Raw genomic sequence first — 23,094 nt, 5'->3', positions numbered from 1 at the left:
ATATATTTGTATAATATATATATATATTTGTATAATATATATATAAAATATATTTTAGTCATCGACATACAGACCTATTTCGTTGTTTCACAACTCATCAGTGCCACTAGACTAACACCTCTCCCAAGCCGAGGATCGAACCTAGAACCGTCGTGATGACAGTCGGCAGTCCTACCCCCTGACTACGGAATCGGTGGCCGAAATTAAACTGTCGGAATGCGTATTTAAATAGACATCCGTCCGCTACTCGTAGAGGGCTCAAACGTTTTGTTTGTAAACAAATAATATATATATATATATTTGTATAACATATATATTTGTATAACATATATATATTTGTATAATATATATATATTTGTACAACATATATATATTTGTACAACATATATATATTTGTATAACATATATATATATTTGTATAACATATATATATATATACATTTGTATAAATAATATATATATACATTTGTATAAATAATATATATATACATTTGTATAAATAATATATATATATATATATGTCTAAATAATATATATATATGTCTAAATAATATATATATATGTCTAAATAATATATATATATGTCTAAATAATATATATATATGTCTAAATAATATATATATATATGTCTAAATAATATATATATATATGTCTAAATAATATATATATATATGTCTAAATAATATATATATATATGTCTAAATAATATATATATATATATGTCTAAATAATATATATATATATTTGTATAAATAATATATATATATATTTGTATAAATAATATATATATATATTTGTATAAATAATATATATATATATTTGTATAAATAATATATATATATATTTGTATAAATAATATATATAAATATATATTTGTATAAATAATATTTATATATTTGTATAAATAATATATATATATATATTTGTATAAATAATATATACGGATATATATATATATTTTTATAAATAATATATACGGATATATATATATATTTGTATAAATAATATATATATATATATATTTGTATAAATAATATATATATATATATATTTGTATAAATAATATATATATATATATATATATATATATATATATATTTGTATAAATAATATATACGGACGGATGTTTATTTAAATAGACATTCGGACAGATTAATTTCGGCCACCGATTCCGTAGTCAGGGAGTAGGACTGCCGACTGTCATCATGACGGTTCTAGGTTCGATCCTCGGCTTTGGATAGGTGTTAGTCTAGCGGCACTGATGAGTTGTGAAACAACGAAACAGGTCTGTATGTCGATGACTAAAAATATATATTTTTAAATAATATATATATATATATATTTGCATAAATAATATATATATATATTTGCATAAATAATATATATATATTTGCATAAATAATATATATATATATATTTGCATAAATAATATATATATATTTGCATAAATAATATATATATATATATTTGCATAAATAATATATATATATATATTTGCATAAATAATATATATATATATATTTGCATAAATAATATATATATATTTGCATAAATAATATATATATATTTGCATAAATAATATATATATATTTGCATAAATAATATATATATATATATATATATATTTGCATAAATAATATATATATTTGCATATATTTGCATAAATAATATATATATTTGCATAAATAATATATATATTTGTATAAATAATATATATATTTGTATAAATAATATATATATTTGTATAAATAATATATATATACTAGCGGGGGTACCCAGCGTTGCCCGAGTTTTTGTTTCCGGGACGGGAAGGGGGGAAGTTAAAAAATGTTATGGTAGGTAAGTAGGAAGGATCAAACCCGGAGTCATGAGTAAAAGTAGGAAAATAAAGTGTGAAAAAAAAAAAAAAAAGCTATCTGCAACGTTAACAGTTCGGCCACCAAGAAAAGTCCATTCCAGTTGTTTAGGAAAAAAAAAAAAAAAAAAAAAAAACGACTACGGTAGGTCGGCGCGACCGTGAAAATATAATGTGGATTGTCCAGCACGCTAACCACTACGCCACAGAGCACTGCAGCTTAGTTTAGTGATTTTAAATAACGTCACATGAAAGAACTACGAAGCCAAACCAGTGCTCTCTTCTCAACTGTTCCTTGTGAACGGTGTTAAGTGGTGGCAGGGGGAGGAGGAATTTATTAGAGAGAAAATATTTTCCCACTTCCATTGATCTTAACCGATTTTTCCCGTGACTTCTCAGCAGAAAAAGTATAGAAATCTAAGATTATCGAGAAATTTGAGAAATAATAAGCCTATAACACACCTCAGATATTGTTCTGCCGTGTGTGCATATTATATTTGCATGAAATATCTTGATTTTTAATCCTATTAATGTCAAAATCAGACGGGAAAAAAAGAGTTCATTTTATTTATATAGAGATATATATATTTATATAAATAAAATATATATATATATATATATATATGTTTGTATAAATAAAATATATATATCTATATGTTTGTATAAATAAAATATATATATCTATATGTTTGTATAAATAAAATATATATATGTTTGTATAAATAAAATATATATATGTTTGTATAAATAAAATATACATATCTGTTTGTATAAATAAAATATACATATCTGTTTGTATAAATAAAATATACATATCTGTTTGTATAAATAAAATATATATATATGTTTGTATAAATAAAATATATATATATGTTTGTATAAATAAAATATATATATGTTTGTATAAATAAAATATATATATGTTTGTATAAATAAAATATATATATGTTTGTATAAATAAAATATACATATATGTTTGTATAAATAAAATATACATATATGTTTGTATAAATAAAATATACATATATGTTTGTATAAATAAAATATACATATATGTTTGTATAAATAAAATATACATATATGTTTGTATAAATAAAATATACATATATGTTTGTATAAATAAAATATACATATATGTTTGTATAAATAAAATATACATATATGTTTGTATAAATAAAATATATATATATATATATGTTTGTATAAATAAAATATATATATATATATGTTTGTATAAATAAATATATATATATATATGTTTGTATAAATAAAAATATATATATATATATGTTTGTATAAATAATATATATATATATGTTTGCATAAATAAAAAATATATATATGTTTGCATAAATAAAATATATATATATATATGTTTGTATAAATAAATTATATATATGTACGTATATATACATGTTTGTATAAATAAATTATATATATATGTTTGTATAAATAAATTATATATATATGTTTGTATAAATAAATTATATATATATGTTTGTATAAATAAATTATATATATATGTTTGTATAAATAAATTATATATATATGTTTGTATAAATAAATTATATATATATGTTTGTATAAATAAATTATATATATATGTTTGTATAAATAAATTATATATATATGTTTGTATAAATAAATTATATATATATGTTTGTATAAATAAATTATATATATATGTTTGTATAAATAAATTATATATATATGTTTGTATAAATAAATTATATATATATCTTTGTATAAATAAATTATATATATATCTTTGTATAAATAAATTATATATATATCTTTGTATAAATAAATTATATATATATCTTTGTATAAATAAATTATACATATATCTTTGTATAAATAAATTATACATATATCTTTGTATAAATAAATTATACATATATCTTTGTATAAATAAATTATACATATATCTTTGTATAAATAAATTATATATATATCTTTGTATAAATAAATTATATATATATCTTTGTATAAATAAATTATATATATATCTTTGTATAAATAAATTATATATATATCTTTGTATAAATAAATTATATATATATCTTTGTATAAATAAATTATATATATATCTTTGTATAAATAAATTATACATATATCTTTGTATAAATAAATTATATATATATATTTGTATAAATAAATTATATATATATCTTTGTATAAATAAATTATATATATATCTTTGTATAAATAAATTATATATATATATTTGTATAAATAAATTATATATATATGTTTGTATAAATAAATTATATATATATGTTTGTATAAATAAATTATATATATGTTTGCATAAATAAATTATATATATATATGTTTGCATAAATAAATTATATATATATATATGTTTGCATAAATAAATTATAATATATATGTTTGCATAAATAAATTATAATATATATGTTTGCATAAATAAATTATATATATATATGTTTGTATAAATAAATTATATATATGTTTGCATAAATAAATTATATATATGTTTGCATAAATAAATTATATATATGTTTGCATAAATAAATTATAATATATATGTTTGTCATAAATAAATTATATATATATATGTTTGTATAAATAAATTATATATATATATGTTTTTATAAATAAATTATATATATATATGTTTTTATAAATAAATTATATATGTTTGTATAAATAAATTATATACATATGTTTGTATAAATAAATTATATACATGTTTGTATAAATAAATTATATACATGTTTGTATAAATAAATTATATATATATGTTTGTATAAATAAATTATATATATATATTTGTATAAATAAATTATATATATATATATATATATATATATATATATATATATATATATGAAAATTTCTAGGGGGTACAGAATTTAATAATGACTAAATACAGACCAATCCACATAATGATTTAAAAAAATAAAAAAGTTAGCTAACCAGGTTTAGGTCCTTTCTCAAAAGAGCTAAATCGAGGAAAATACGATCAAAAAAAAGTCATGAATATGGCCGGGAGGGGGGCGAAAAATAAACGTAGGAAAGATTACATAAAGACTAAGTCCTAAAAGATTTTTTTCTTGCAAAAAAATTATATATATACACCTATATACCTATACAATCATAACAATGAGATTTATATTTCTACTCTCAAGCTTATTTTTGGCATTACTCAATTATACTTTTGGAATATTTTTTCTTTCTTTTTAAACTATGTCTTGTTTTTTTCCAAAATATTTGCTCCAAAAGGAAAATAACTATTGCCGAATATAAAGTGACATCTTTTCTTTTTAATTTTTCAGATGACGTCCAATCATTTTGACCCAGTCAAGGTATTTTCTGTAGGGAATTAAATGAAATTCTATGTTAGTGTTCTCAACATGTTACAATGATTCACAAAAAATGATGAACCAGAGTCAAATATTGATTTTGTAGGAAGGAAAATATTGATAACAAAAACTGGGAAACTGTCTTTACTTTATATATTAGATGAAGAAAGCTTTGTCACAATTAAAGATTCCTAATATGATACAATAAATAATTTACCTTAAGCTATTCTGATAGAAATTTATTAGATGATGTGCAATTGTCAAATGGATACTTTCTCAAACTATAGAACTTTCAAATTCTGAAACTATTTAATCCACAGGTGTAAATTATACAACTTTCATTAAATCACTGAAGTATCATTTGAACCTGGTAAGTACCTGACAGGTGACTATTTTCAAATACCAGATGCTGTATGTGAGAGGTCAACGACACATACCCGTAAAAACTCATGCTGTCATCTCTCTTTACCGGGATATATCTGTGAGTAAAGACTACTTGTGAATTTGATATTCCCCAGAAACTTTCTCCTTTTGGAAGCAGCCTGCTCAACCTATTCAAAGTGAATGCTGCACCAAATACCTTTGTATACAGATAAATCTTATCAGATCAATTGTGAGCAAATAATGCACTAATACTAGTTGAACACATAATTTGCACATACCTTCTCATGTTAACTATGGATAAAATAGCAACTTATGTTCAATTAATCATATATGAAGTGTGTATTGTATTTGTTAAATAACCATAAAACGTGTTGATATGCAGTAAACAAATCTAAAATGATATCCGAAATTCAATGATCATTTTTATTGATTTCCCTTAGATTTAATAGTTTTTTGTTTTTTTTAATGTTTATTTTTTAACTTTCTTTCTGTAAATAAATATCTTGTATAAAGCTCGTGAAGAAAAAGGGGTGGAACAAGCTAAGACCAGATAAAACAAGTAAAGCATGCATGCCCCCCCCCACGTGAGTGCACAGTGAACGAGGCATAAAATAATGACTACGTTCAGCATGTCAAATTTAGCCATTTTAACACAAAAGGCACGGCACCCCTAAGAGGGCAACTAAAGTCTACCCGGAACATCCGTTTTGCTACTTTTTTTACTCATATCATGTTTAATCTTTGTGCAAAATTTCCAAAATTCCAAGGCGTAGTTATTAAGAGTGCAGACAGACGAACGGACAAGGGTGAATTTACAGGTCCATCCTCCTTTTGTCGACGGCCTAACAATGAAAATAAAACCAACAAGATTTTATACATGTTTAACATAACTGAAGAATAGACTGGTTAACAAGGACAGAAGAGAATACAAGTAATGTGTTAAGTCAAGATTCTAACAACTAGTTAAACGTATAGTGCCACAAAATCAAAGATATTCTGAGTTAGGCTTTTACTATATATCAACTAGAAAAATAAGCGAAAAAAAATGATTCATATATGTAATAGAAGTGGCGCCATGGGATACAAGAGAAGTTTACATAATTTAAAAACAGTACAATTATCAGGGATGCGGGAGGTCAATGACAAAAACAAATTTGAGATGAATTTGCAAACCAAGTGGGTCAATTCCCATCCTCTCCTTGCACATATGAAATTTAACATAAAATAATCTCCCCATTACCAGGCCATTCTAGCTTTTTAGAGTAATTACCCAAAAGTATTTTTGTTATGGGAGATAAATGTTGTGCTTTTGGAGGGAAAGACAGGGGTCAGGCTGAAAAGTAAATAAAAAAAATTACTTACCTTACCACTAATCCTTTTCTTAATTTAAACACAAGTTTGAATGTGACCCCCCCCCCAAAAAAATGAAAAAATTGTAAAACCACATAATCTCATAAAAAGTAAATCCATCCACCACAAAAAGTGTACAGAATTAAAAGAAAAATTGGTTAACTGACCTAAAATGCTAGAATGACTTTGAAATGTGAGATTATTTTACATAAAATTCATATGCAAAACTAGTCCGATTCTAAAGTAATTATTTCAAGTTTTTCAGAGTGTTCACCTCATCATGTACCTATTTACAATGCCTCCCCACAGGACAGACACCAGGGTCGTTTTTTAACGTGGAGAAAAGGTACAAAAATAAAAAATTGTCTCAGTCGTGAAGGACTGCTCCTTCACCGAAAGAGAACAAGAAATGGAAGTGCAGCATCTGAAGAAGAGATACTACACTTTGATCTTGACCAAAAGGCCAAGCTCTGATATTCACCTCATCATGTAGCAAAGAGTGTTAATATACAATATCTTTTTTTTTTTCATACTGAAAAAGTACATAGCAAGCATACCCGGTGAACCAAGTGCAAGTGAAATACAAACGATTGCACTGAAAGGGACAGCTAGAATCCTGAAAAGATCTCTTGGTTGGACTCACTAAAATAGGGGTAAATGTCAGACATCTGGTTGGATGTCCCATCCCCTAGAAGAAAAAGTTTAAGAAAAATGAAAAAAAAAGTGAAAAACTATCAACCAAAATGTTTTAAATGTGACAGACTCATTGATTGACGAAACAAAAGTCTTCTACCTCCACTACATAAAAAGTTTGATGTATGGCAAAATTAACCTTTTTAGAGAGGGGAGAAAAAGGGAAGCAAGTTAAGGCAAGAAAAAATGTGATCAGGGAAAAAGACAGAGAGAACAAAAAATAAAGCAAGACAGAACAAAAAAAAAGAAAGAAAATCAAACCAAAAGGACAAAGCTTTAGCAATTTGCTTTTATTAATATATATCTAAATTTTTAAAAAGCTGAATCACGTGTTTTCTGGATTATACAAAATGGCAACTTTTGTATTTTTTTGTGAATCCACAAGGCAGGCATTACAGGGATATGATAAAATTGTAAGCAAAATAAGTCGAAATAAAACCTAAAGTGAGTTATTTATCTTTTGTAAAATCATGTTAGAGTCATTTTTTTTTTCAACCAATTCTTAACCGCAACAATAAACTCTCAGACAAGGTGTTTACCTCTATCCAACCCCATCAGCATTTTTTTTTTTACAAGAAATCACCACTTATCAAGGCTCCCAAGCCACTTGAGGAAAAGGGTTAATAACTGTGAGGTAGTAGTGTCATAATCGTTAATGGTATACATTGGGTAGAATTTGGATTATTTAAAGGAATGGCTCAAAAGAACTTGTTTACATTGGACTTGAAAGCTACCATATTGTAATCTGCCGGGAAGCAGGCCAGTGGAACAGTGTTCCACATGTGGGCCGTGCTAGGAAGGAAGCTTTGTTCATGGAATCTGCATCTAGATTTAGGTACAGATAGAGAGTGAGGGGAAATGTTGATAGTGGTTGTAGCTAGTTGAGTATTTTTGTGAACGTCTGTCAAAGAGGGACCGTAGATTGAAGTTTAGACGAGCACCTGCCATGAAAATGATGGAGAAGAGATAAGTTCGCAATGTCTCTTCTTTGGGGAAAGAGGCTGCAGGTTCTACCAAAACGCTCTCTCTCCTCCAACTCTCCTGGGTAGGATACAACTGAATCCAGACTCTAATTTGGAAGGTTTCAATGTGCATCACCTATTATTCACCACTCTCCCCAATGGAAATTTCTAATCTTTTCGTGATCGGGGGGGGGGGGGGGTTAAGAAATTATAGAGTGACTATATAAAAATGTTAGGCAGACATTTTTACATATTGAGAGGAGGAGGAGTGATATGTAATCTATCCCAGATTACACAAGTATGTTAAAAATTGTGATTTTGCTGTTCAGGTTGGTTAGTGCAAAAAGAGTTCAAAGGGTTAAGTTGTTGACGTATATCAAATGCTGTAATTAGGGTTGACGAGTTCAAAAGGTTAAGTTGTCAAATGCTGTAGTTAGGGTTGATGGTGGCACTTGAAATTAGTCATTTGGTTCGTGCGAAAGAAAAAATGAAAAGAAAAGAGCATTAAAGAAAGAGAGGAATATATCTTTTCGCTCGCATGCAAGTGTAGTCTGGCTTCTGATTTTGCGCAAAACAAACATGTCTAGTTGGACACAAAAATGCATTGAAAAAAGAAACGTAAAAAAAAAAAAAACTATATGATGGCTTCCCCCAGTTTACTTGTAGATAAAATAAAGTAATCCATGCCAGAAAATTGGCGTTATGTTTCCGTCCGAGATATTCTTTACAGCTCATCAACCAGTGACAGGAAGAATCGAACCCAGAGAAGATCAAGATAACAGAAAAAAGTCATGGTGAACTTTATCGCGTATCTATATGCACATACACTAGATGTATCACGATTACATACATAGATATAAAGAGACACACGTTAATGAGATATACACATGACAACAGACAATAAATTCCCTCCTGCCGTAACCTAACAGTTAGACACAAGGTCAGGTGCGAGTGTTCTTGTGGATCGAACTGGATTCAGCCATGGCACACCTAGGTTGAGACTGTTGTACTGTCCTTTTCTTATTTGATCTAATCACATCATAAATCCACCTGCCACTCTCTACAGATTCATGTATTGTCCATGATGTCAGTTACTAGACGCAGAGATCTGAATTAAGTGCTTTCCACTCTCTAAACTGACTACCAATAGAGTCCAAACACTTAATATTTTATCTAAAAGGTGTGTAAAAGGAGGAGCTGGATTCAACATAAGCTTCTCCAATAGTATTAGTTTCAAAGTGAACATCTTTAAACATGATTCAACGAGACGTTGTAATCTGTATAAGCCTCACACAATGATTCATGTCTATAAACATGGCTTTCTATATTAATACCACACCATTAGTTATGTTATCTTACCTCAGTAAGACAACATTACCTGATAAACCACCCATAGCAATGGCCAACAACTCTTTATCTGAGAGTCCATCTTTCAAACTCCTTGGCCTAACGTTCACAGGAAACATGAGTTGGAACAATTACATTGAAGGCATTGCCAGGGCCGCTGCAAGAAAGGTAGGCTCTCTCTACCGTGCTAGAAAACTACTAACACCCGAAAGTATCCTGTACCTCTATAAGGCCACCATTCGCCCATGTATGGAGTATTGCTGCCACATCTGGGCTGGTGCATCTGCTACTAGTCTCTCGCTCCTTGACAAGGTTCAAAAGAGAGTTGCAAACCTGATAGGCCCTGAACTGGCATCTAAGCTTCAGCCTCTGTCCCATCGACGAAATGTTGCATCCCTCTGCGTTTTCTACAAGTATTTTAGTGGTGAATGCTCTGACGAACTGCAATCACTTGTGCCCCCACGACGCGAGCACCCTCGACAAACCCAACAGGCTACTAAATCCCACCCCCACACTGTAGAGATCCCTAGATGTAAAAGATCTTTTTACTCCAATAGTTTCTTCCCCAGAACCGCAAGACTCTGGAATTCCATTCCAGGTCCCTGCTTCCCCAACAGTACTGACGTGCAGAAGTTCAAGTGTAACGTGAACCGACACCTTGCTGCCCAAATCCCTACATAGTACCCCAGTAGTTGTTGCCCCTGATAGTAGCCCCCTACACCAAAGTGGCAATTTGCCTTGTTTGGGGTGAAAATGTAATAAAAAAAAAAAAAATAAAAAAAAAATAAGCTCAATTCCTATCTCTTTCATATATATGATCATGTTTATACATGATAGATACCAAACTCATCCATCCAACCTATCAGTAAGAAGTTGTACAAGCTGGTTTCTAGCCATATATTTCATATTGTTGGAAGAATGACAAAACTAATGAAACTAAAGTATATTTACACATATGACATTTGTTTTAACCCTTTTTTTCTTGTCATATTTTGCAGTGGTGGTAATTTATTCAAGTAAGATAATGCAATCCTAAAACAAGTATAAGAGAGACAAAATTGTTTTTGGTAACACCAAGCAAACTTCATGTAAATGTACTAGTTTCTCCCTGCTCAATCCAATAAGCATGAATGCGACATGTTGTCAGACATCACTAAATTATCTGCAATTGCATTAGGGTTTCTCCTGTGTATAACTAATATACAAGAAAATTTACTACACAAATCAAAAACTTAGTTTACACATGACACCTAATATGACAAGAATTTTTTTTTTTCCTCAATCATATGTTGAACCAGTCTGGTTATGTCATGGTCATGATTGCAGCATTCACCCTGGTTCAGTTGGACACACTCATACAATCAGACTTCCATGCGGCCTTCCAGAAGTTGTTGGAATGATATGAGTGCATCGTAGCTCAAGGAGATTACTTCAAAGGAGATTAAGGTTTCATGTGTAAGGTTTCATATCAATAAAAATGCTTATACGAAAAAAAGTCTGGAAACTTATTTAAGACACCTCGTACTTTCAGAGTTCAGTTATTATTTGTTCCTTATTAAGTGCTCCTTTGTTTCACTATTCTTTTTTTCATCTATTGTTACCTAAAGGCAAATTTTGGTCATGACCTTAAAACTTATGTCACAACATCAATATCAAAAAGTAAAAAATAAAATTAAGATCAAACGTTTCTCCAAGTTTTAAGAATTAAAAAGCACTTTTTTAAATTCCATTTTTAATTAAATAAACGATTTATCATTAATCTAGATTTCTCTGATCAAGTACATGTGTACTGAAATGTAATATTTGAGAATTAACATTTTATTAATGATTTCTAAATGTATGGTCACAAATTATTTACCGTTAAATGAGTTTCAGTAGGGTTCATTGCTCCAGAACCATTTATTACATAAAAACCCTTATTGGTTCTTATTTACAATTCGACCTAATATAAAAAAAAAAGTACAGAAAAATCTTTACAGTGTACATACCAGTCACAAACGAACGTCATATTTCAAAATTCACATAAATTATCAAGTAGTTTTATTTTTAACTAAGAAAATCAAATTTTATGAATAAGCAAAAAGGAACTGTTTTGTATCGTTATCTTGGGGGGAGGGGACAAAAAAAAAAAAAAACAAGGGCAGATAAATACACAATAATTCAGTCTTGCGAAATCAGCCTTGTAATGCTTAAAAATGATTTTCTTTATAAAAATAAAACTACTTAATCAATTTAAGTGATTTTTGGAACACAAAATTTCCATTCCGTGACGAGTACGCACATCATAAAGATTGTTCTGTAGTTTTATTTTTTAATTAGGTTGAATTCTAAATAATAATAATCCTCTTGTTTTAGTATTTAGAAGAATAAGTTATAGCAAGTTTAGATGCAGAACAAGACGACCGGGAAAATAAATATGGCGGATATATAAATAAACCAGGAAGGGAGATAACTCTAAGTTTTAACAGTTTTTCTTACAGCTAACTCCGTCCCTTCCTAAGAAAAAATGAAAGGCAAAACTTGTAAATATATAAGTGTTTATTTATTCATATATTCAACCTATTTTCCGGTTCTCCTAGGCATTACCTCCCTTATATTAAATGTTAATATTGGTAACAAAGTATTTCAAGAAAAATACAGTTGGGAAATTAAAAAAAATTATTGTTTAAATACAGTTTTGTGATGTGTTTACATTAAAAAATGTTTAATAGAAGATATGTTTAGTTACCATGATTGTAAGTAAAATAATTAAGGGTTAGACATTTTGTTTTCCAAAAAGTAAGGTACTAAACCAGACGGAACTAAGGTAAATATAAAAAAGACAACTTTTAATTATTTTTTGAGGTATTAGTCCAGTTTACGAATCATGCTGTTTTCTCTTTTACATATTCAAGTTAAATTAAATTTTTATGGTATTTTACTCATCAAATTGTTAGGTGAATGTACAGAATAAGTTAACAAAGCCCTATATTAAGAAATAATAACACTCTTATTTTAGCACAGGTCATAAACTGTAGAAGTACTTTTTTTTTTTTGTTAACTTGGTCTCTTCCGATCTGATATTTATTTCCTGGAATAAGATACTTACATATTTAATCAAAACCGATATACACTTCTATTAAATATAAATTGTAACACAACTGTCACAACTATTTCAACTAAAATAGTTTTTGACAAAATTCCTAATTCTACTTCCTTTAAAATAATTCATATCAACAATAGTAATGTTTACCCGACACACCTTGTTAGTAGATGCTGCAAAAAGATCAGATAACACCATGCATAGCTGGCGTGAAGCGAGGTTGTGAAAAAATACAAGCTTCTTTCATGAACCTTCCTCTATTAGTATAAATATCCACAAAGCTATCATTCATCTTAGACAAGCCTCTTCAGCCCCGGCAGTTACACTTTAGTTAGTTAGCCCATTATTTACTACACCCTCCAAACAAAAAAACAAAAAAATATATATATGCATACATACTGACACACACATCTATATATATATATATATATATATATATATATATATATATATATATAAAAGTAAACGTGTGTGTGTACATTTCCCTACGCAATAACTGTCAATTTTTAGTCTACAGACTCGAAATTTGATATACAGGGTACTGAGATTTGGGAAAATCGATGTGATCGGTTTTTGGCCAGAAATTTTGCGATTAAGGGGTCAAAGTTCAACGATTTGACCTTTGAGAACTCTACAAAACTCCTCTGACAATTTTGGGTCCACGCACTTGGAATTTTAGATATAGGTTCCTTGGACATGGATCTAACTTAATAACTTGATTTGAGCCCAAAACAAATTTTAAGGGGTCATAATAGGGGTCAAAGTTAAAAAAAAATTGACCTCTGCGGTCTCTTCCAAATTACTCAGACAATTTCTGGTCTAAATATTTGAAATTTTACATAAAGGGTATGCAGAGATAAGGCAAGTGTTTTCATCAGTTTGGGTCGAAAATTTTTAGTTACCAATATATAAATCTATGTATGTATGTCTGTTTGCATGTCTGCCTTAAACTTTCAATAGAGGCAACGGATTTTACCAAGATCAGTATCGTTTTAAAGGTCGATCTTTCATACAACAAATATCGAAAAATTGGCTAAAAACATTAATATCTTCCCCTTCAACTAGGCACTTTTCTACAGGGGGGTCACTTTTTTCGCCGATATTTTTGAAAGTTATCCTCTCCTTTAGATTGTCTAGCCTTAATTTAAAAAAATGTCGCTTCCGGTTTGGCGGTGGTCGTAACAGCATTAACTTTAGATTTTACCCCGTTCTTTTCCTCCTTTGCGATACGGGTTCGAGCCTACCTTCCTACTACCACTTTTTTTTTTTTTTTTTTGCTCAACATACACATCCAAACACCCAGGCAACGCCAGGCTGAAATGTTAGTATATATATATATATATAGACATTGATATTCACATTAAAAACTCTTTTTCTATTTTTTATAAAAGAAAATACAACTTTGTTATATATGGGTTGTGGAATTGCATTAAGCTGCAAAAGATCTAGCTAATTTGCATATTCTTTTAAACATTCATTTTAATTATTAGTTTTTTTTCAGTTTTCTTATGGGATCATCATCTTTAGTTAACTATTACATGTAATTATATTCATGCAGATATTCTACATGATTTATACTTGGGTAATATTTGTGTAAAAAGGTTATAGTAAACACAAGCCTCTTTCTACATACATTTATGTATGCATATATATATTTATTTAAAATATTTTGCCTACCAAACTTCTGTCAGTTTTTGGTCTACAGACATGAAACTTAATATATAAAGTATTTGACCCCATGCAAAACTTTATATTTGGGTTTTAGGTGGAGAAAATTGGTGCAAAAGTGTGAAAATTAAAAAGTAGAATTTGATAATTGAAGGTCGAATGCCGGCATTATGAATATGCATGCGTAACGTATTAGCTATTGGTTCATGTTTTAATTTTTAGCCTTGCAACAAACATGTCTTCATAGCTTAGGCATTAATGTCAAAGGAAAAAGTAAATCGTAAGCTAAACATTTTCGTTTCGATTCTCAGTGGTGGCGCACGAGTCATTTTTTTTAACTTTATAAATCATTACTATATATTGGGTCCAATACAATAATAATAAATACAAAATCTGCATTAATCAAAATATCATATTTAAACGTATTTTATGACCGAGCAATGCCGGACGGCTTGCTAGTATATATAGATAGATAACTAAAAACTTACAGAAAAAAATCTTTTTAATTTGCGTGTGCCCTACAGGAGATCACCTGGAGGTAACAGTGGTTCAGAGTACCTTCATTCTCTCCCTTTGTAGTTGGTTGTAGTTCATTGTCATACCTAAGACTATTCTTACTGAACAGGTAGTAGACTAGGTCTACCCCTCAGTCTTCTTCATGGTGCACAATCACTGCAATACCACTTCTGTCTTGCGGGCAGAGCCAAGTCAATGCCAACACACTCAAAATGGTACCACTCATCACAGAAATCGCAGCATATCATATCTTGGTTCCCTAGAGGTCTACTGCAGGTAGGGCACAAGTAAATCGTGCTATTTCCTTCTTGAGGGTTCCAGATATTGGCTGCTGCCTGAAGCGACAGGCAAGGATGCACCAGCATGATTAGGTTCACCCTCATAAGGATGATCATTATGATAGAGAAATTTCCATTGGATATAGATTCTTTAGCAAATGAACCTTCACGAGATCATCAACCCGTTTTACACTAGCCATTCTCACTACTCCATTTTGACCTGGCAAAACCTCAAGTATAGTACCCAACATCCAAAAGGGTCATATTTTAGAGGGCCCCTTCAAAAAGACTACATCATTCCTTTGAATGCGATTCTGGGATGGTAGCCAAGATCTTCCTGGTGACCTTCCTCCAAGATCAAGGAGGTACTCTTTGTACCAAAGTTCTCTAAACCTTGACAACCATTATTCTGCAGTCAAATTGTATCAACTAACATTCTCCAGCTGAGAGGAATCAAGATGGAGAGATCATTTCTTCTCAATTGTAATAATAGGCCTGAGCTCTTGTTGGGTGTGATAATAGTTGGTTGCCTTTCAGCAGACTCTGGATAAGTAAGGGGTCTATTGTTTACTGCCCTCAGAACATCAGAGACAATAGTTAGGAAGGTATAATAATCTCCCTCAACTCTAACAAGATCCTTATAGAGGCAAGATTTTAAAGTTTTGATATTACGCTCCAAGACTCCCCCAACCCAAAGGGAAAATAGTGAAATTGACTCCCACTTAATGTTACAGAACACAAACAAAGGTGCTTAAACAGTCTTCCACTACTCCGAAAGGTCTTTGCATTGTCACTGAGAATTAACTCCAGAACACAATGTGCATTTGTAAATCTAACTAGGGCCTGAGAAAAGGACAACATACTCATGTCTGAAACCACCTTAATATGCACTGCTTTTACACTTAAACAAGTGAACAGCAGCAGGTACAGTTTTTTTCTCAGTATTCCCTTGTTTCACCCAAAAATGTACCATGAAGTAACTCCACTATTCCTATAAGGCACTTCAAATTTAACATGGGAAGTCGGTAGGTTGGCTGTGTTACCTGGCAGCACAGGTCTAGAATTGTATCTCTTAAACATAGTATAAGAGTACAAGAATTCAGGGTACTTTATTGCCTACCTTCCTTGAGGGACCCAACAACCAAGACATCTCAATTCAATTAAAGTTGACCCTACACCAGGATGAGAGCACTTAACATGGCAGTTCAATATGATGAGTCATGTCAGATGATAGTTCTTGCCCAGCAACAGAGCATTCTTAACTTTATAAATAAACCGAGATCTGTTTAGACATCCACCCAAATGGAGCAACCCTTCCTTGTCCAGGAAAAGATCAAGTGCATAAACACGATTAGGTGCAGGCTTTTCCATGGAATCCGGAGGTAAATTTCTGCCGTTGAGAAATTTTATTTAGTAAATTGCAGCTTTCTTGTCGTAATTTTCCTCCCTTTTCCTTGTCAAGCCAATCAATCAGAAGGTTACCTTCAACAAGGGGGTAAATGTTGAGAACCGCTGCATAAAGATTACTGAAGTATACTCCTCATTCATAATCACAGTGAATTTTATTGAAAAATGGATGATCTGCTGGCACCGATCATCAAGGCAGAGAAAGTCCTGTTCCATCCAAGTCAAGAGACTGGCATGCAACCAAAAGGGACTACGATACTAAAATTCAAAGTTGTTCTGGAACTTTTTCATTGTTAATTCTCTGGTGATTAAGTCTGCTAGATTCTCAGTGGTGGAAACATACCTGAATGTTGGTTTGATGCCATACTCGGTTTCCAAGGCTCATTTGCAAAATATCTTTCAGCACATTTCTTGCAAAAATACTTTTGCTAGCCATGATTTGTGATAAAATCCATGACAGCACTACTTGCACATCTGTTGCTACATACACCCTTGCATCCATCCAACACTTGAGAGCAAATAAAACAGCCATCAGTGGGTAATGTCTTATTCTTCACTGACGCAACCCATGCCTTCACAAAAAAATCAAAGCAGATCTTTTGTCCTGAACATAGTAAACAGCAAAGCTGTATGTTTTTTTAGAAGCATCACAGAACAAATACAATTCTCTCGATCCGTTCCCATCACGAGCCTGTCTGCTAAAATGTATATCGCTTAATTTCAATAGGTCTTCTGCAAGGTTTGTCCAAGATGACTAAAACTCTGAAGGGACTTCATAATCCCAATTCAAACTACGCTTCCAGAATTGTCCAACCAAAACCCTACTTCTTATGGTCACTGGCAAGCAGAGACAAAGAATTGAATATTCTGTCCAATTCCGAAAGAATTTGCCTCTTGGTAGATGCATTTGCATCACACCTAACAGAGGCAATGCGCAGCTTCCCTGAAAAAGAATCCCAGCATCTCCCATCCATCCTCATAAGCACTCAATGTATCATCCCTTCTCATCTCAGTCCTAAAGCCATCACAGTTAGAGTTACATGACCGCACCACAAATCCACCTTCCTGCAAATTCTTCCTGGCCTGAGAATGCAGTCCTGCAACCTTCATTGGGTCAGACTCCGTGACTTCAAGGTTGCCGACATAAAATTGGTTCTCCATCGCTGTTCGACATTTGTCTAAAGGGTACTGGGCTGCATGAAACCTCAGAATACTCCCCTATATAAAAGGATTGAAGGTGAACCCAAAAATCAGAATCGAATAGCAGAAATATCTAAGACAATCACCATCTTTAACAAAAAAACAAAACCTGTTCTTATCCTCCTCCAGGGTAAGGCAAACCATCAAGAATGTTTTACTGATATCTGCAAGCAAGACAAATTTATTCAACCTGAATGACATCAACAAGTCAAACATATCTCCCATCGTGTTTGCACCAAAGTAAGCAGCCTCATTAAATCAAGCCACCAGTCTTCAGGCTACAGTTAAATACTAGTCTGATTTTAATAGTTGCTGCTAGATCTGATTTAAAAATGAGTCGATATGGTATCCAAATATAATCCCCAAACTTTTGAGGAGCTACATGTATTTCGTCAATGATGCCCTCTTGTTTCTGCTAAAGGAACACATTCATTCCTGATACAACCCCTTTTTTTCTAGGCTCCTGACAAGATTCAAATGTGAAAAGCAATTGCATAATTTGGAGGTACCAGAGCCAGCTTATCTGCATGCCAGGGCAATTGACCATGAGCTTTCCCATCCTTGAAGGTTATAGATTTCTGAAACAGCTGGATCTGATCTTGGTCATAGCTTAAAACTTCTTTTGTTCTGAATGCCTAATGATTCAATGCTGAACATTTTCTCTAATCCTCTCTTGACATTGCTAAAGTGAAAGGAAAGATATCCACCCAGGCGTTTACATAGGTAGAATCAGCTTCCAGAACGAAGCAAACATGAGCTGATTTCACCTGGGGAGTATTCTCTATAATGGAGAATCCTCTAGAACAGAGGCACGGTGGGTTGGGGAGAGTCTACTTCACCAAATGAAATGAGATCAGCAGGGACAAAGAAAGTCCGAACCTACAGATCAGACACCAACTGTAAGGGACCTAAATATTGCACCAGATCGAGTCCCATAATTCCCTCTATAGACATCAAATCTGTGCCCAACTAAAATTGCCCAGCCAGAGAACATCCGGTCTGTTTGAATTCCAACAGTAAGATATGTAGAGATAGATCCAACATGTTGGCAACCAGCTCCGGATAGTATCCAGTATGGCTAGACCCCAAATCAATGTCTAGTACCACCTCCCTGAACTTCTCACATTCTCCAAGAAGGATAGTCAGTATCAAATGACAATCCAAACGATCAGAACACAAGGAGTGTAAGACATCACCAGACAAATAAGTTCGGCCACTGCCAGTATCCAAGAGGCCATTTACTGAAACAGTCTTTCCTCTTTAATCAAAGGTAATGCAAATGATAAGAGGTAATTTACTAGAGTTCCCAGAGGGAGGTTGGAACTCTGATACTACCTGGAAAAAGGCATCTCAGTTTGTAAAGGCTCCTCTAGATTTTAAAACGGTTACTCATGGATTGATCCCAGGAGAAAGACCAGGCAATCCACAGTCTAGATTGATTGCCTCACAATAAGACGGAGACGGAATTCTAGTTCTACATAATTGAATCAGCTCTCCCTTCAACTCTCAGAAATTTCAAGAAAAGAATTTTGGCCATGAATTGACCCCTTTTTGAATCATCCTAGAAGCAATCCTGCTGATGAAACCCCTAATATCCACGTAAGAACCCTCCCTTTTTGGGGGAGAAATCAATATCTTGTCAATGATATTATTGGCATCTAAATATTATTTTTTGTAACACTGAGAGTGCCTGCTGATAATTTGCATTGAAACAACTCAAAAGATTAATCAAGAGCAGAGGTGTCCCGGACAGGGAGCATTTCCCAAAATTTAATTTTTTTAGCATCATTTACCATGCCGTCTGCATAATTTTCAAATCTCGATAAAAAAATTATAGAAACTCATTCGATCGTTTTCCATTTCACTATCACTGATCTTCCATGATCTGCATCTGAGGAAGCCTAATTGAAAACGATGCAGGAACTCTATTCATAGTAGATCCAGACATATAGGGAAGTGAAGGTTGCTCCAGATAATTACTGGCCTCCAGCAATGTAAATGGGAAGAGAGATCTTCAAATTCCTTCAGTATAGCCAGTTGAGAACTTAACCAATCAGACTCCATCTGCTCTCTTTCCTCATCCAAGACACAGGAAATCTGTAGTTTGCAGATGGAAATCTCGATTTCATTGATGTACTCCAAAATTTTTTGGTAGAATACTGAAAATGTAGCAAGAGTATTTTCTGTACAACGGGACCATCGAAGCCTTCCTTTGATTTTCATCTTCAGAATGGAGATCCTGGTCAGGTGATGCTCTCTGGAATCTGCCACAGTTGATGTATTAGAGGCTTCCATGTTTGTAAGAGAAAATAAATAACTTTTGTGTATTGTCACCTGTTTGTTTTTGCTAATGCTATCTGGCATTCACTTAGGAATCCATGTTGAACGTTTGCATTTTTTGCACAAATTGTTGAAAAAAATAAATAAATAGAAGCTTCTTTCAAGACTCTCTTCTCAGCTCTCTTAGCTACAAGTAACAGTAACACAGATAGTGGCTCTCCACTAATGATAAACCTTCCTCTATTAGTATAAATATCCACAAAGCTAGAGTTCGTCTTGAACATTAAAAGACGAGCCTCTTCAACCCTGGCAGCTACACTCTGCTAAGTCATCCCATTATTTACACCAAAAAAGGATTATTGTGGGTTGCCTGAGGAATATCAACAAGTCAGATTCTATCGTACTTGTTCGGATAACGAAAATTGAAAAATTGAATTTCAACTTCTCTAATTATCTGCCATGTCGAAATAAGTAACATATTACTACATTAAAACAATTACTTTCACAATCCATCGATCCGCCATTGTCTGGGTTTTTAATCATAACAATTCTTCTGGTTAGTATTCAAGTAAAACTTGCAATTTTTTCTGGTTTTTGTAATTGTTGGATATGTTGTTAATTTCGACATGACAAGTAGATAACATTGTTTTTAGTTGAAATTGAATATTTCGATTTTTGTCATTCTGAACAAACACTGATTCCATCAGGTTCTCGGATACAATTGTGATGCACATACGACATGGTTTGCTTCAGTTAACTTCACATTAAAACTCAACTTTGTGCCGCATCGTGTGAAAGGGACTTACTTTGTCCGCGTTGTGCTGGCGATTTTATTTGCTATAACTGTGTTTTAAATGCTTACGGGGTATTTAGTGTATTATTTTACTTTAAGACCCGTCTCACGTTCGTATTATAACAAAATATTTTTTTTTTTGTAGATAAATATTTTGTTATACACGAACGTGAGACGGGCCTTAATGTAAAATTTTACCGTATTTAGTAGGCGCTTCTACATTGTAATAACGAAGAAAAAAAATATATTGAATTTCAAGTGAAACAAATGGTACCCAAGTAACTGTTAAGGCTCAAATAATAACATATCCAAAAATTACGAAAAATGATCAGGTAGAAAAATAATTAACGAAAAAAGAAATTTATGAAAGGAAGCAAAATCACAATATTAAGTTGAACAGGGGAGATAATTAAGCTCAGTTGTTTACGTCACGTCGGACAAAATTTATTCCCCATAAATTTTATCGAAAATAGTTTTTCATAAATAATTATTTTTTCTGTCTTATCGTTTTCCGTAATTTTTGGATATTTTACTATTTGCGGCATGACAATTACGTAGGTACCATTTGTTTTACTTGAAATTCAACCTTTTTCGTTATTATAATATTGAAGCACCGCTATCTGCAAGAACTGTGACACCAAAGTCGGAAAGCGGGATTTAGAAGTCAGTGCCCATGAAAGTGCGCGAAAAAAAAAAAAAAAAAAAAAAAATGGCATCTCCATTTCGGCGATAAACTGTAGAAGTACGAGTACTCTGACTTGCAAAAAGTGCCTAGGCAGGCTCGTCGGCATTCCTCGATAAGGGCGCCTCAGGCGATTAGCAATACACCAACCCTTCTGTAAGGGGGAACCTCCTAGAACTGCACAAAACCAGCATTACACCGCAATCAACAGGGACCAGGAATGATCTTAATCTGTTGATTTTAGTGGTCGAAAACATGGTTTTAAGTTAATAAAAAAAAATGCATCCATACATAAGTTATGTATTACATAACTGTTCGAGAGCAATGAAACGATGTCGAAACCTATTTAACTGTAAATAATTCCCGATTACGATATTACTATGAAATGTACTTTTTTTTTAAAACTATTGATCTTGTTTCTAAATATTGTTAACTATTCTGGACTCTTATCCGATAATTATGTAACTATTTTTCGAAGAAAGATATTTTAATGGCTTTAAAAATATGCATAAGTTTTTATTTAGGTAAAACTTAAAACAATATATATATGCTGATACTGTTAAAAATGTGTAGTCGTAGTTCTATAATTAAATAATTCAAATCTTTAAAATTAATGGCAGTTAAGTCCTAAAAAGTTTTTTTTACAATTTAGTTAATATTTAATTTTTTAAGAGTTTAAAAATGGTTTTTGTTTTACATGGATCAAGGGTAGATAACTAAATGTTTTAAATTAAAAAAATAAAATGTTTCAAAACACAAACCTTCCAGGGTTAAAAGATCGGGATCTTTTTTAACTTCTTCTTTGTCCACGCCATTAACAGGTCCAGTACTACTGGCCGGGCTGGAGACATCTTTCATCTCAACATCCGTATTTGAAGAGTCTTTCACCATGATGAATACCCGACAATAAAAAAAACAACCTTAGTTCAAACTATGAGCGAAAGAAGTTCAACAATTTTACAATCCAGCAAACGTTTGAAAGAAAACAATACGCTATTCGTTTCAGTAAAATAGATACAGAAACAGACAGCGATTTTTAGTATATTTTGTCTGTTTCAAATTAAATTTAACAACAAAAAATTACAGCGTTGTGGTAGATTGCTAAACAACAACCGGCATGACAAGCAGATATCGAAAGGTGGTAAAGAATACCGCACAAAACTGGAAACTCGTTATATGATTGGATAATATTTGTAAAATGCTATAGTAAAATTGCATAGTTTGTAGATTTTATTGTGATAAAATAAAGTTAAATATTATTTTTTTAA

At 31.2% G+C, this 23,094-nt stretch overlaps 1 protein-coding gene across 1 annotated transcript in view; it reads right to left on the bottom strand.

Annotated features, from left to right (window-relative positions):
- The window catches only part of LOC145258199 (26S proteasome non-ATPase regulatory subunit 3-like), a 497,578-nt gene extending 474,589 nt beyond the window's left edge, over positions 1 to 22,989 (bottom strand). The window contains exon 1 of the mRNA XM_080116096.1: positions 22,588 to 22,989. Coding sequence (XP_079972222.1) covers positions 22,588 to 22,717 — 130 coding nt within the window. The 5' untranslated portion in view covers positions 22,718 to 22,989. The remainder of the gene's footprint in view (positions 1 to 22,587) is intronic.
- Between the last annotated feature and the right edge of the window lie 105 nt (positions 22,990 to 23,094).

This window comes from Euprymna scolopes, chromosome 33 (assembly GCF_053919585.1).
Source record: "Euprymna scolopes isolate OS-2025 chromosome 33, ASM5391958v1, whole genome shotgun sequence".
Taxonomy (NCBI): Eukaryota; Metazoa; Mollusca; class Cephalopoda; order Sepiida; family Sepiolidae; genus Euprymna; species Euprymna scolopes.
This window is presented reverse-complemented; position numbering and strand designations above follow the sequence as displayed.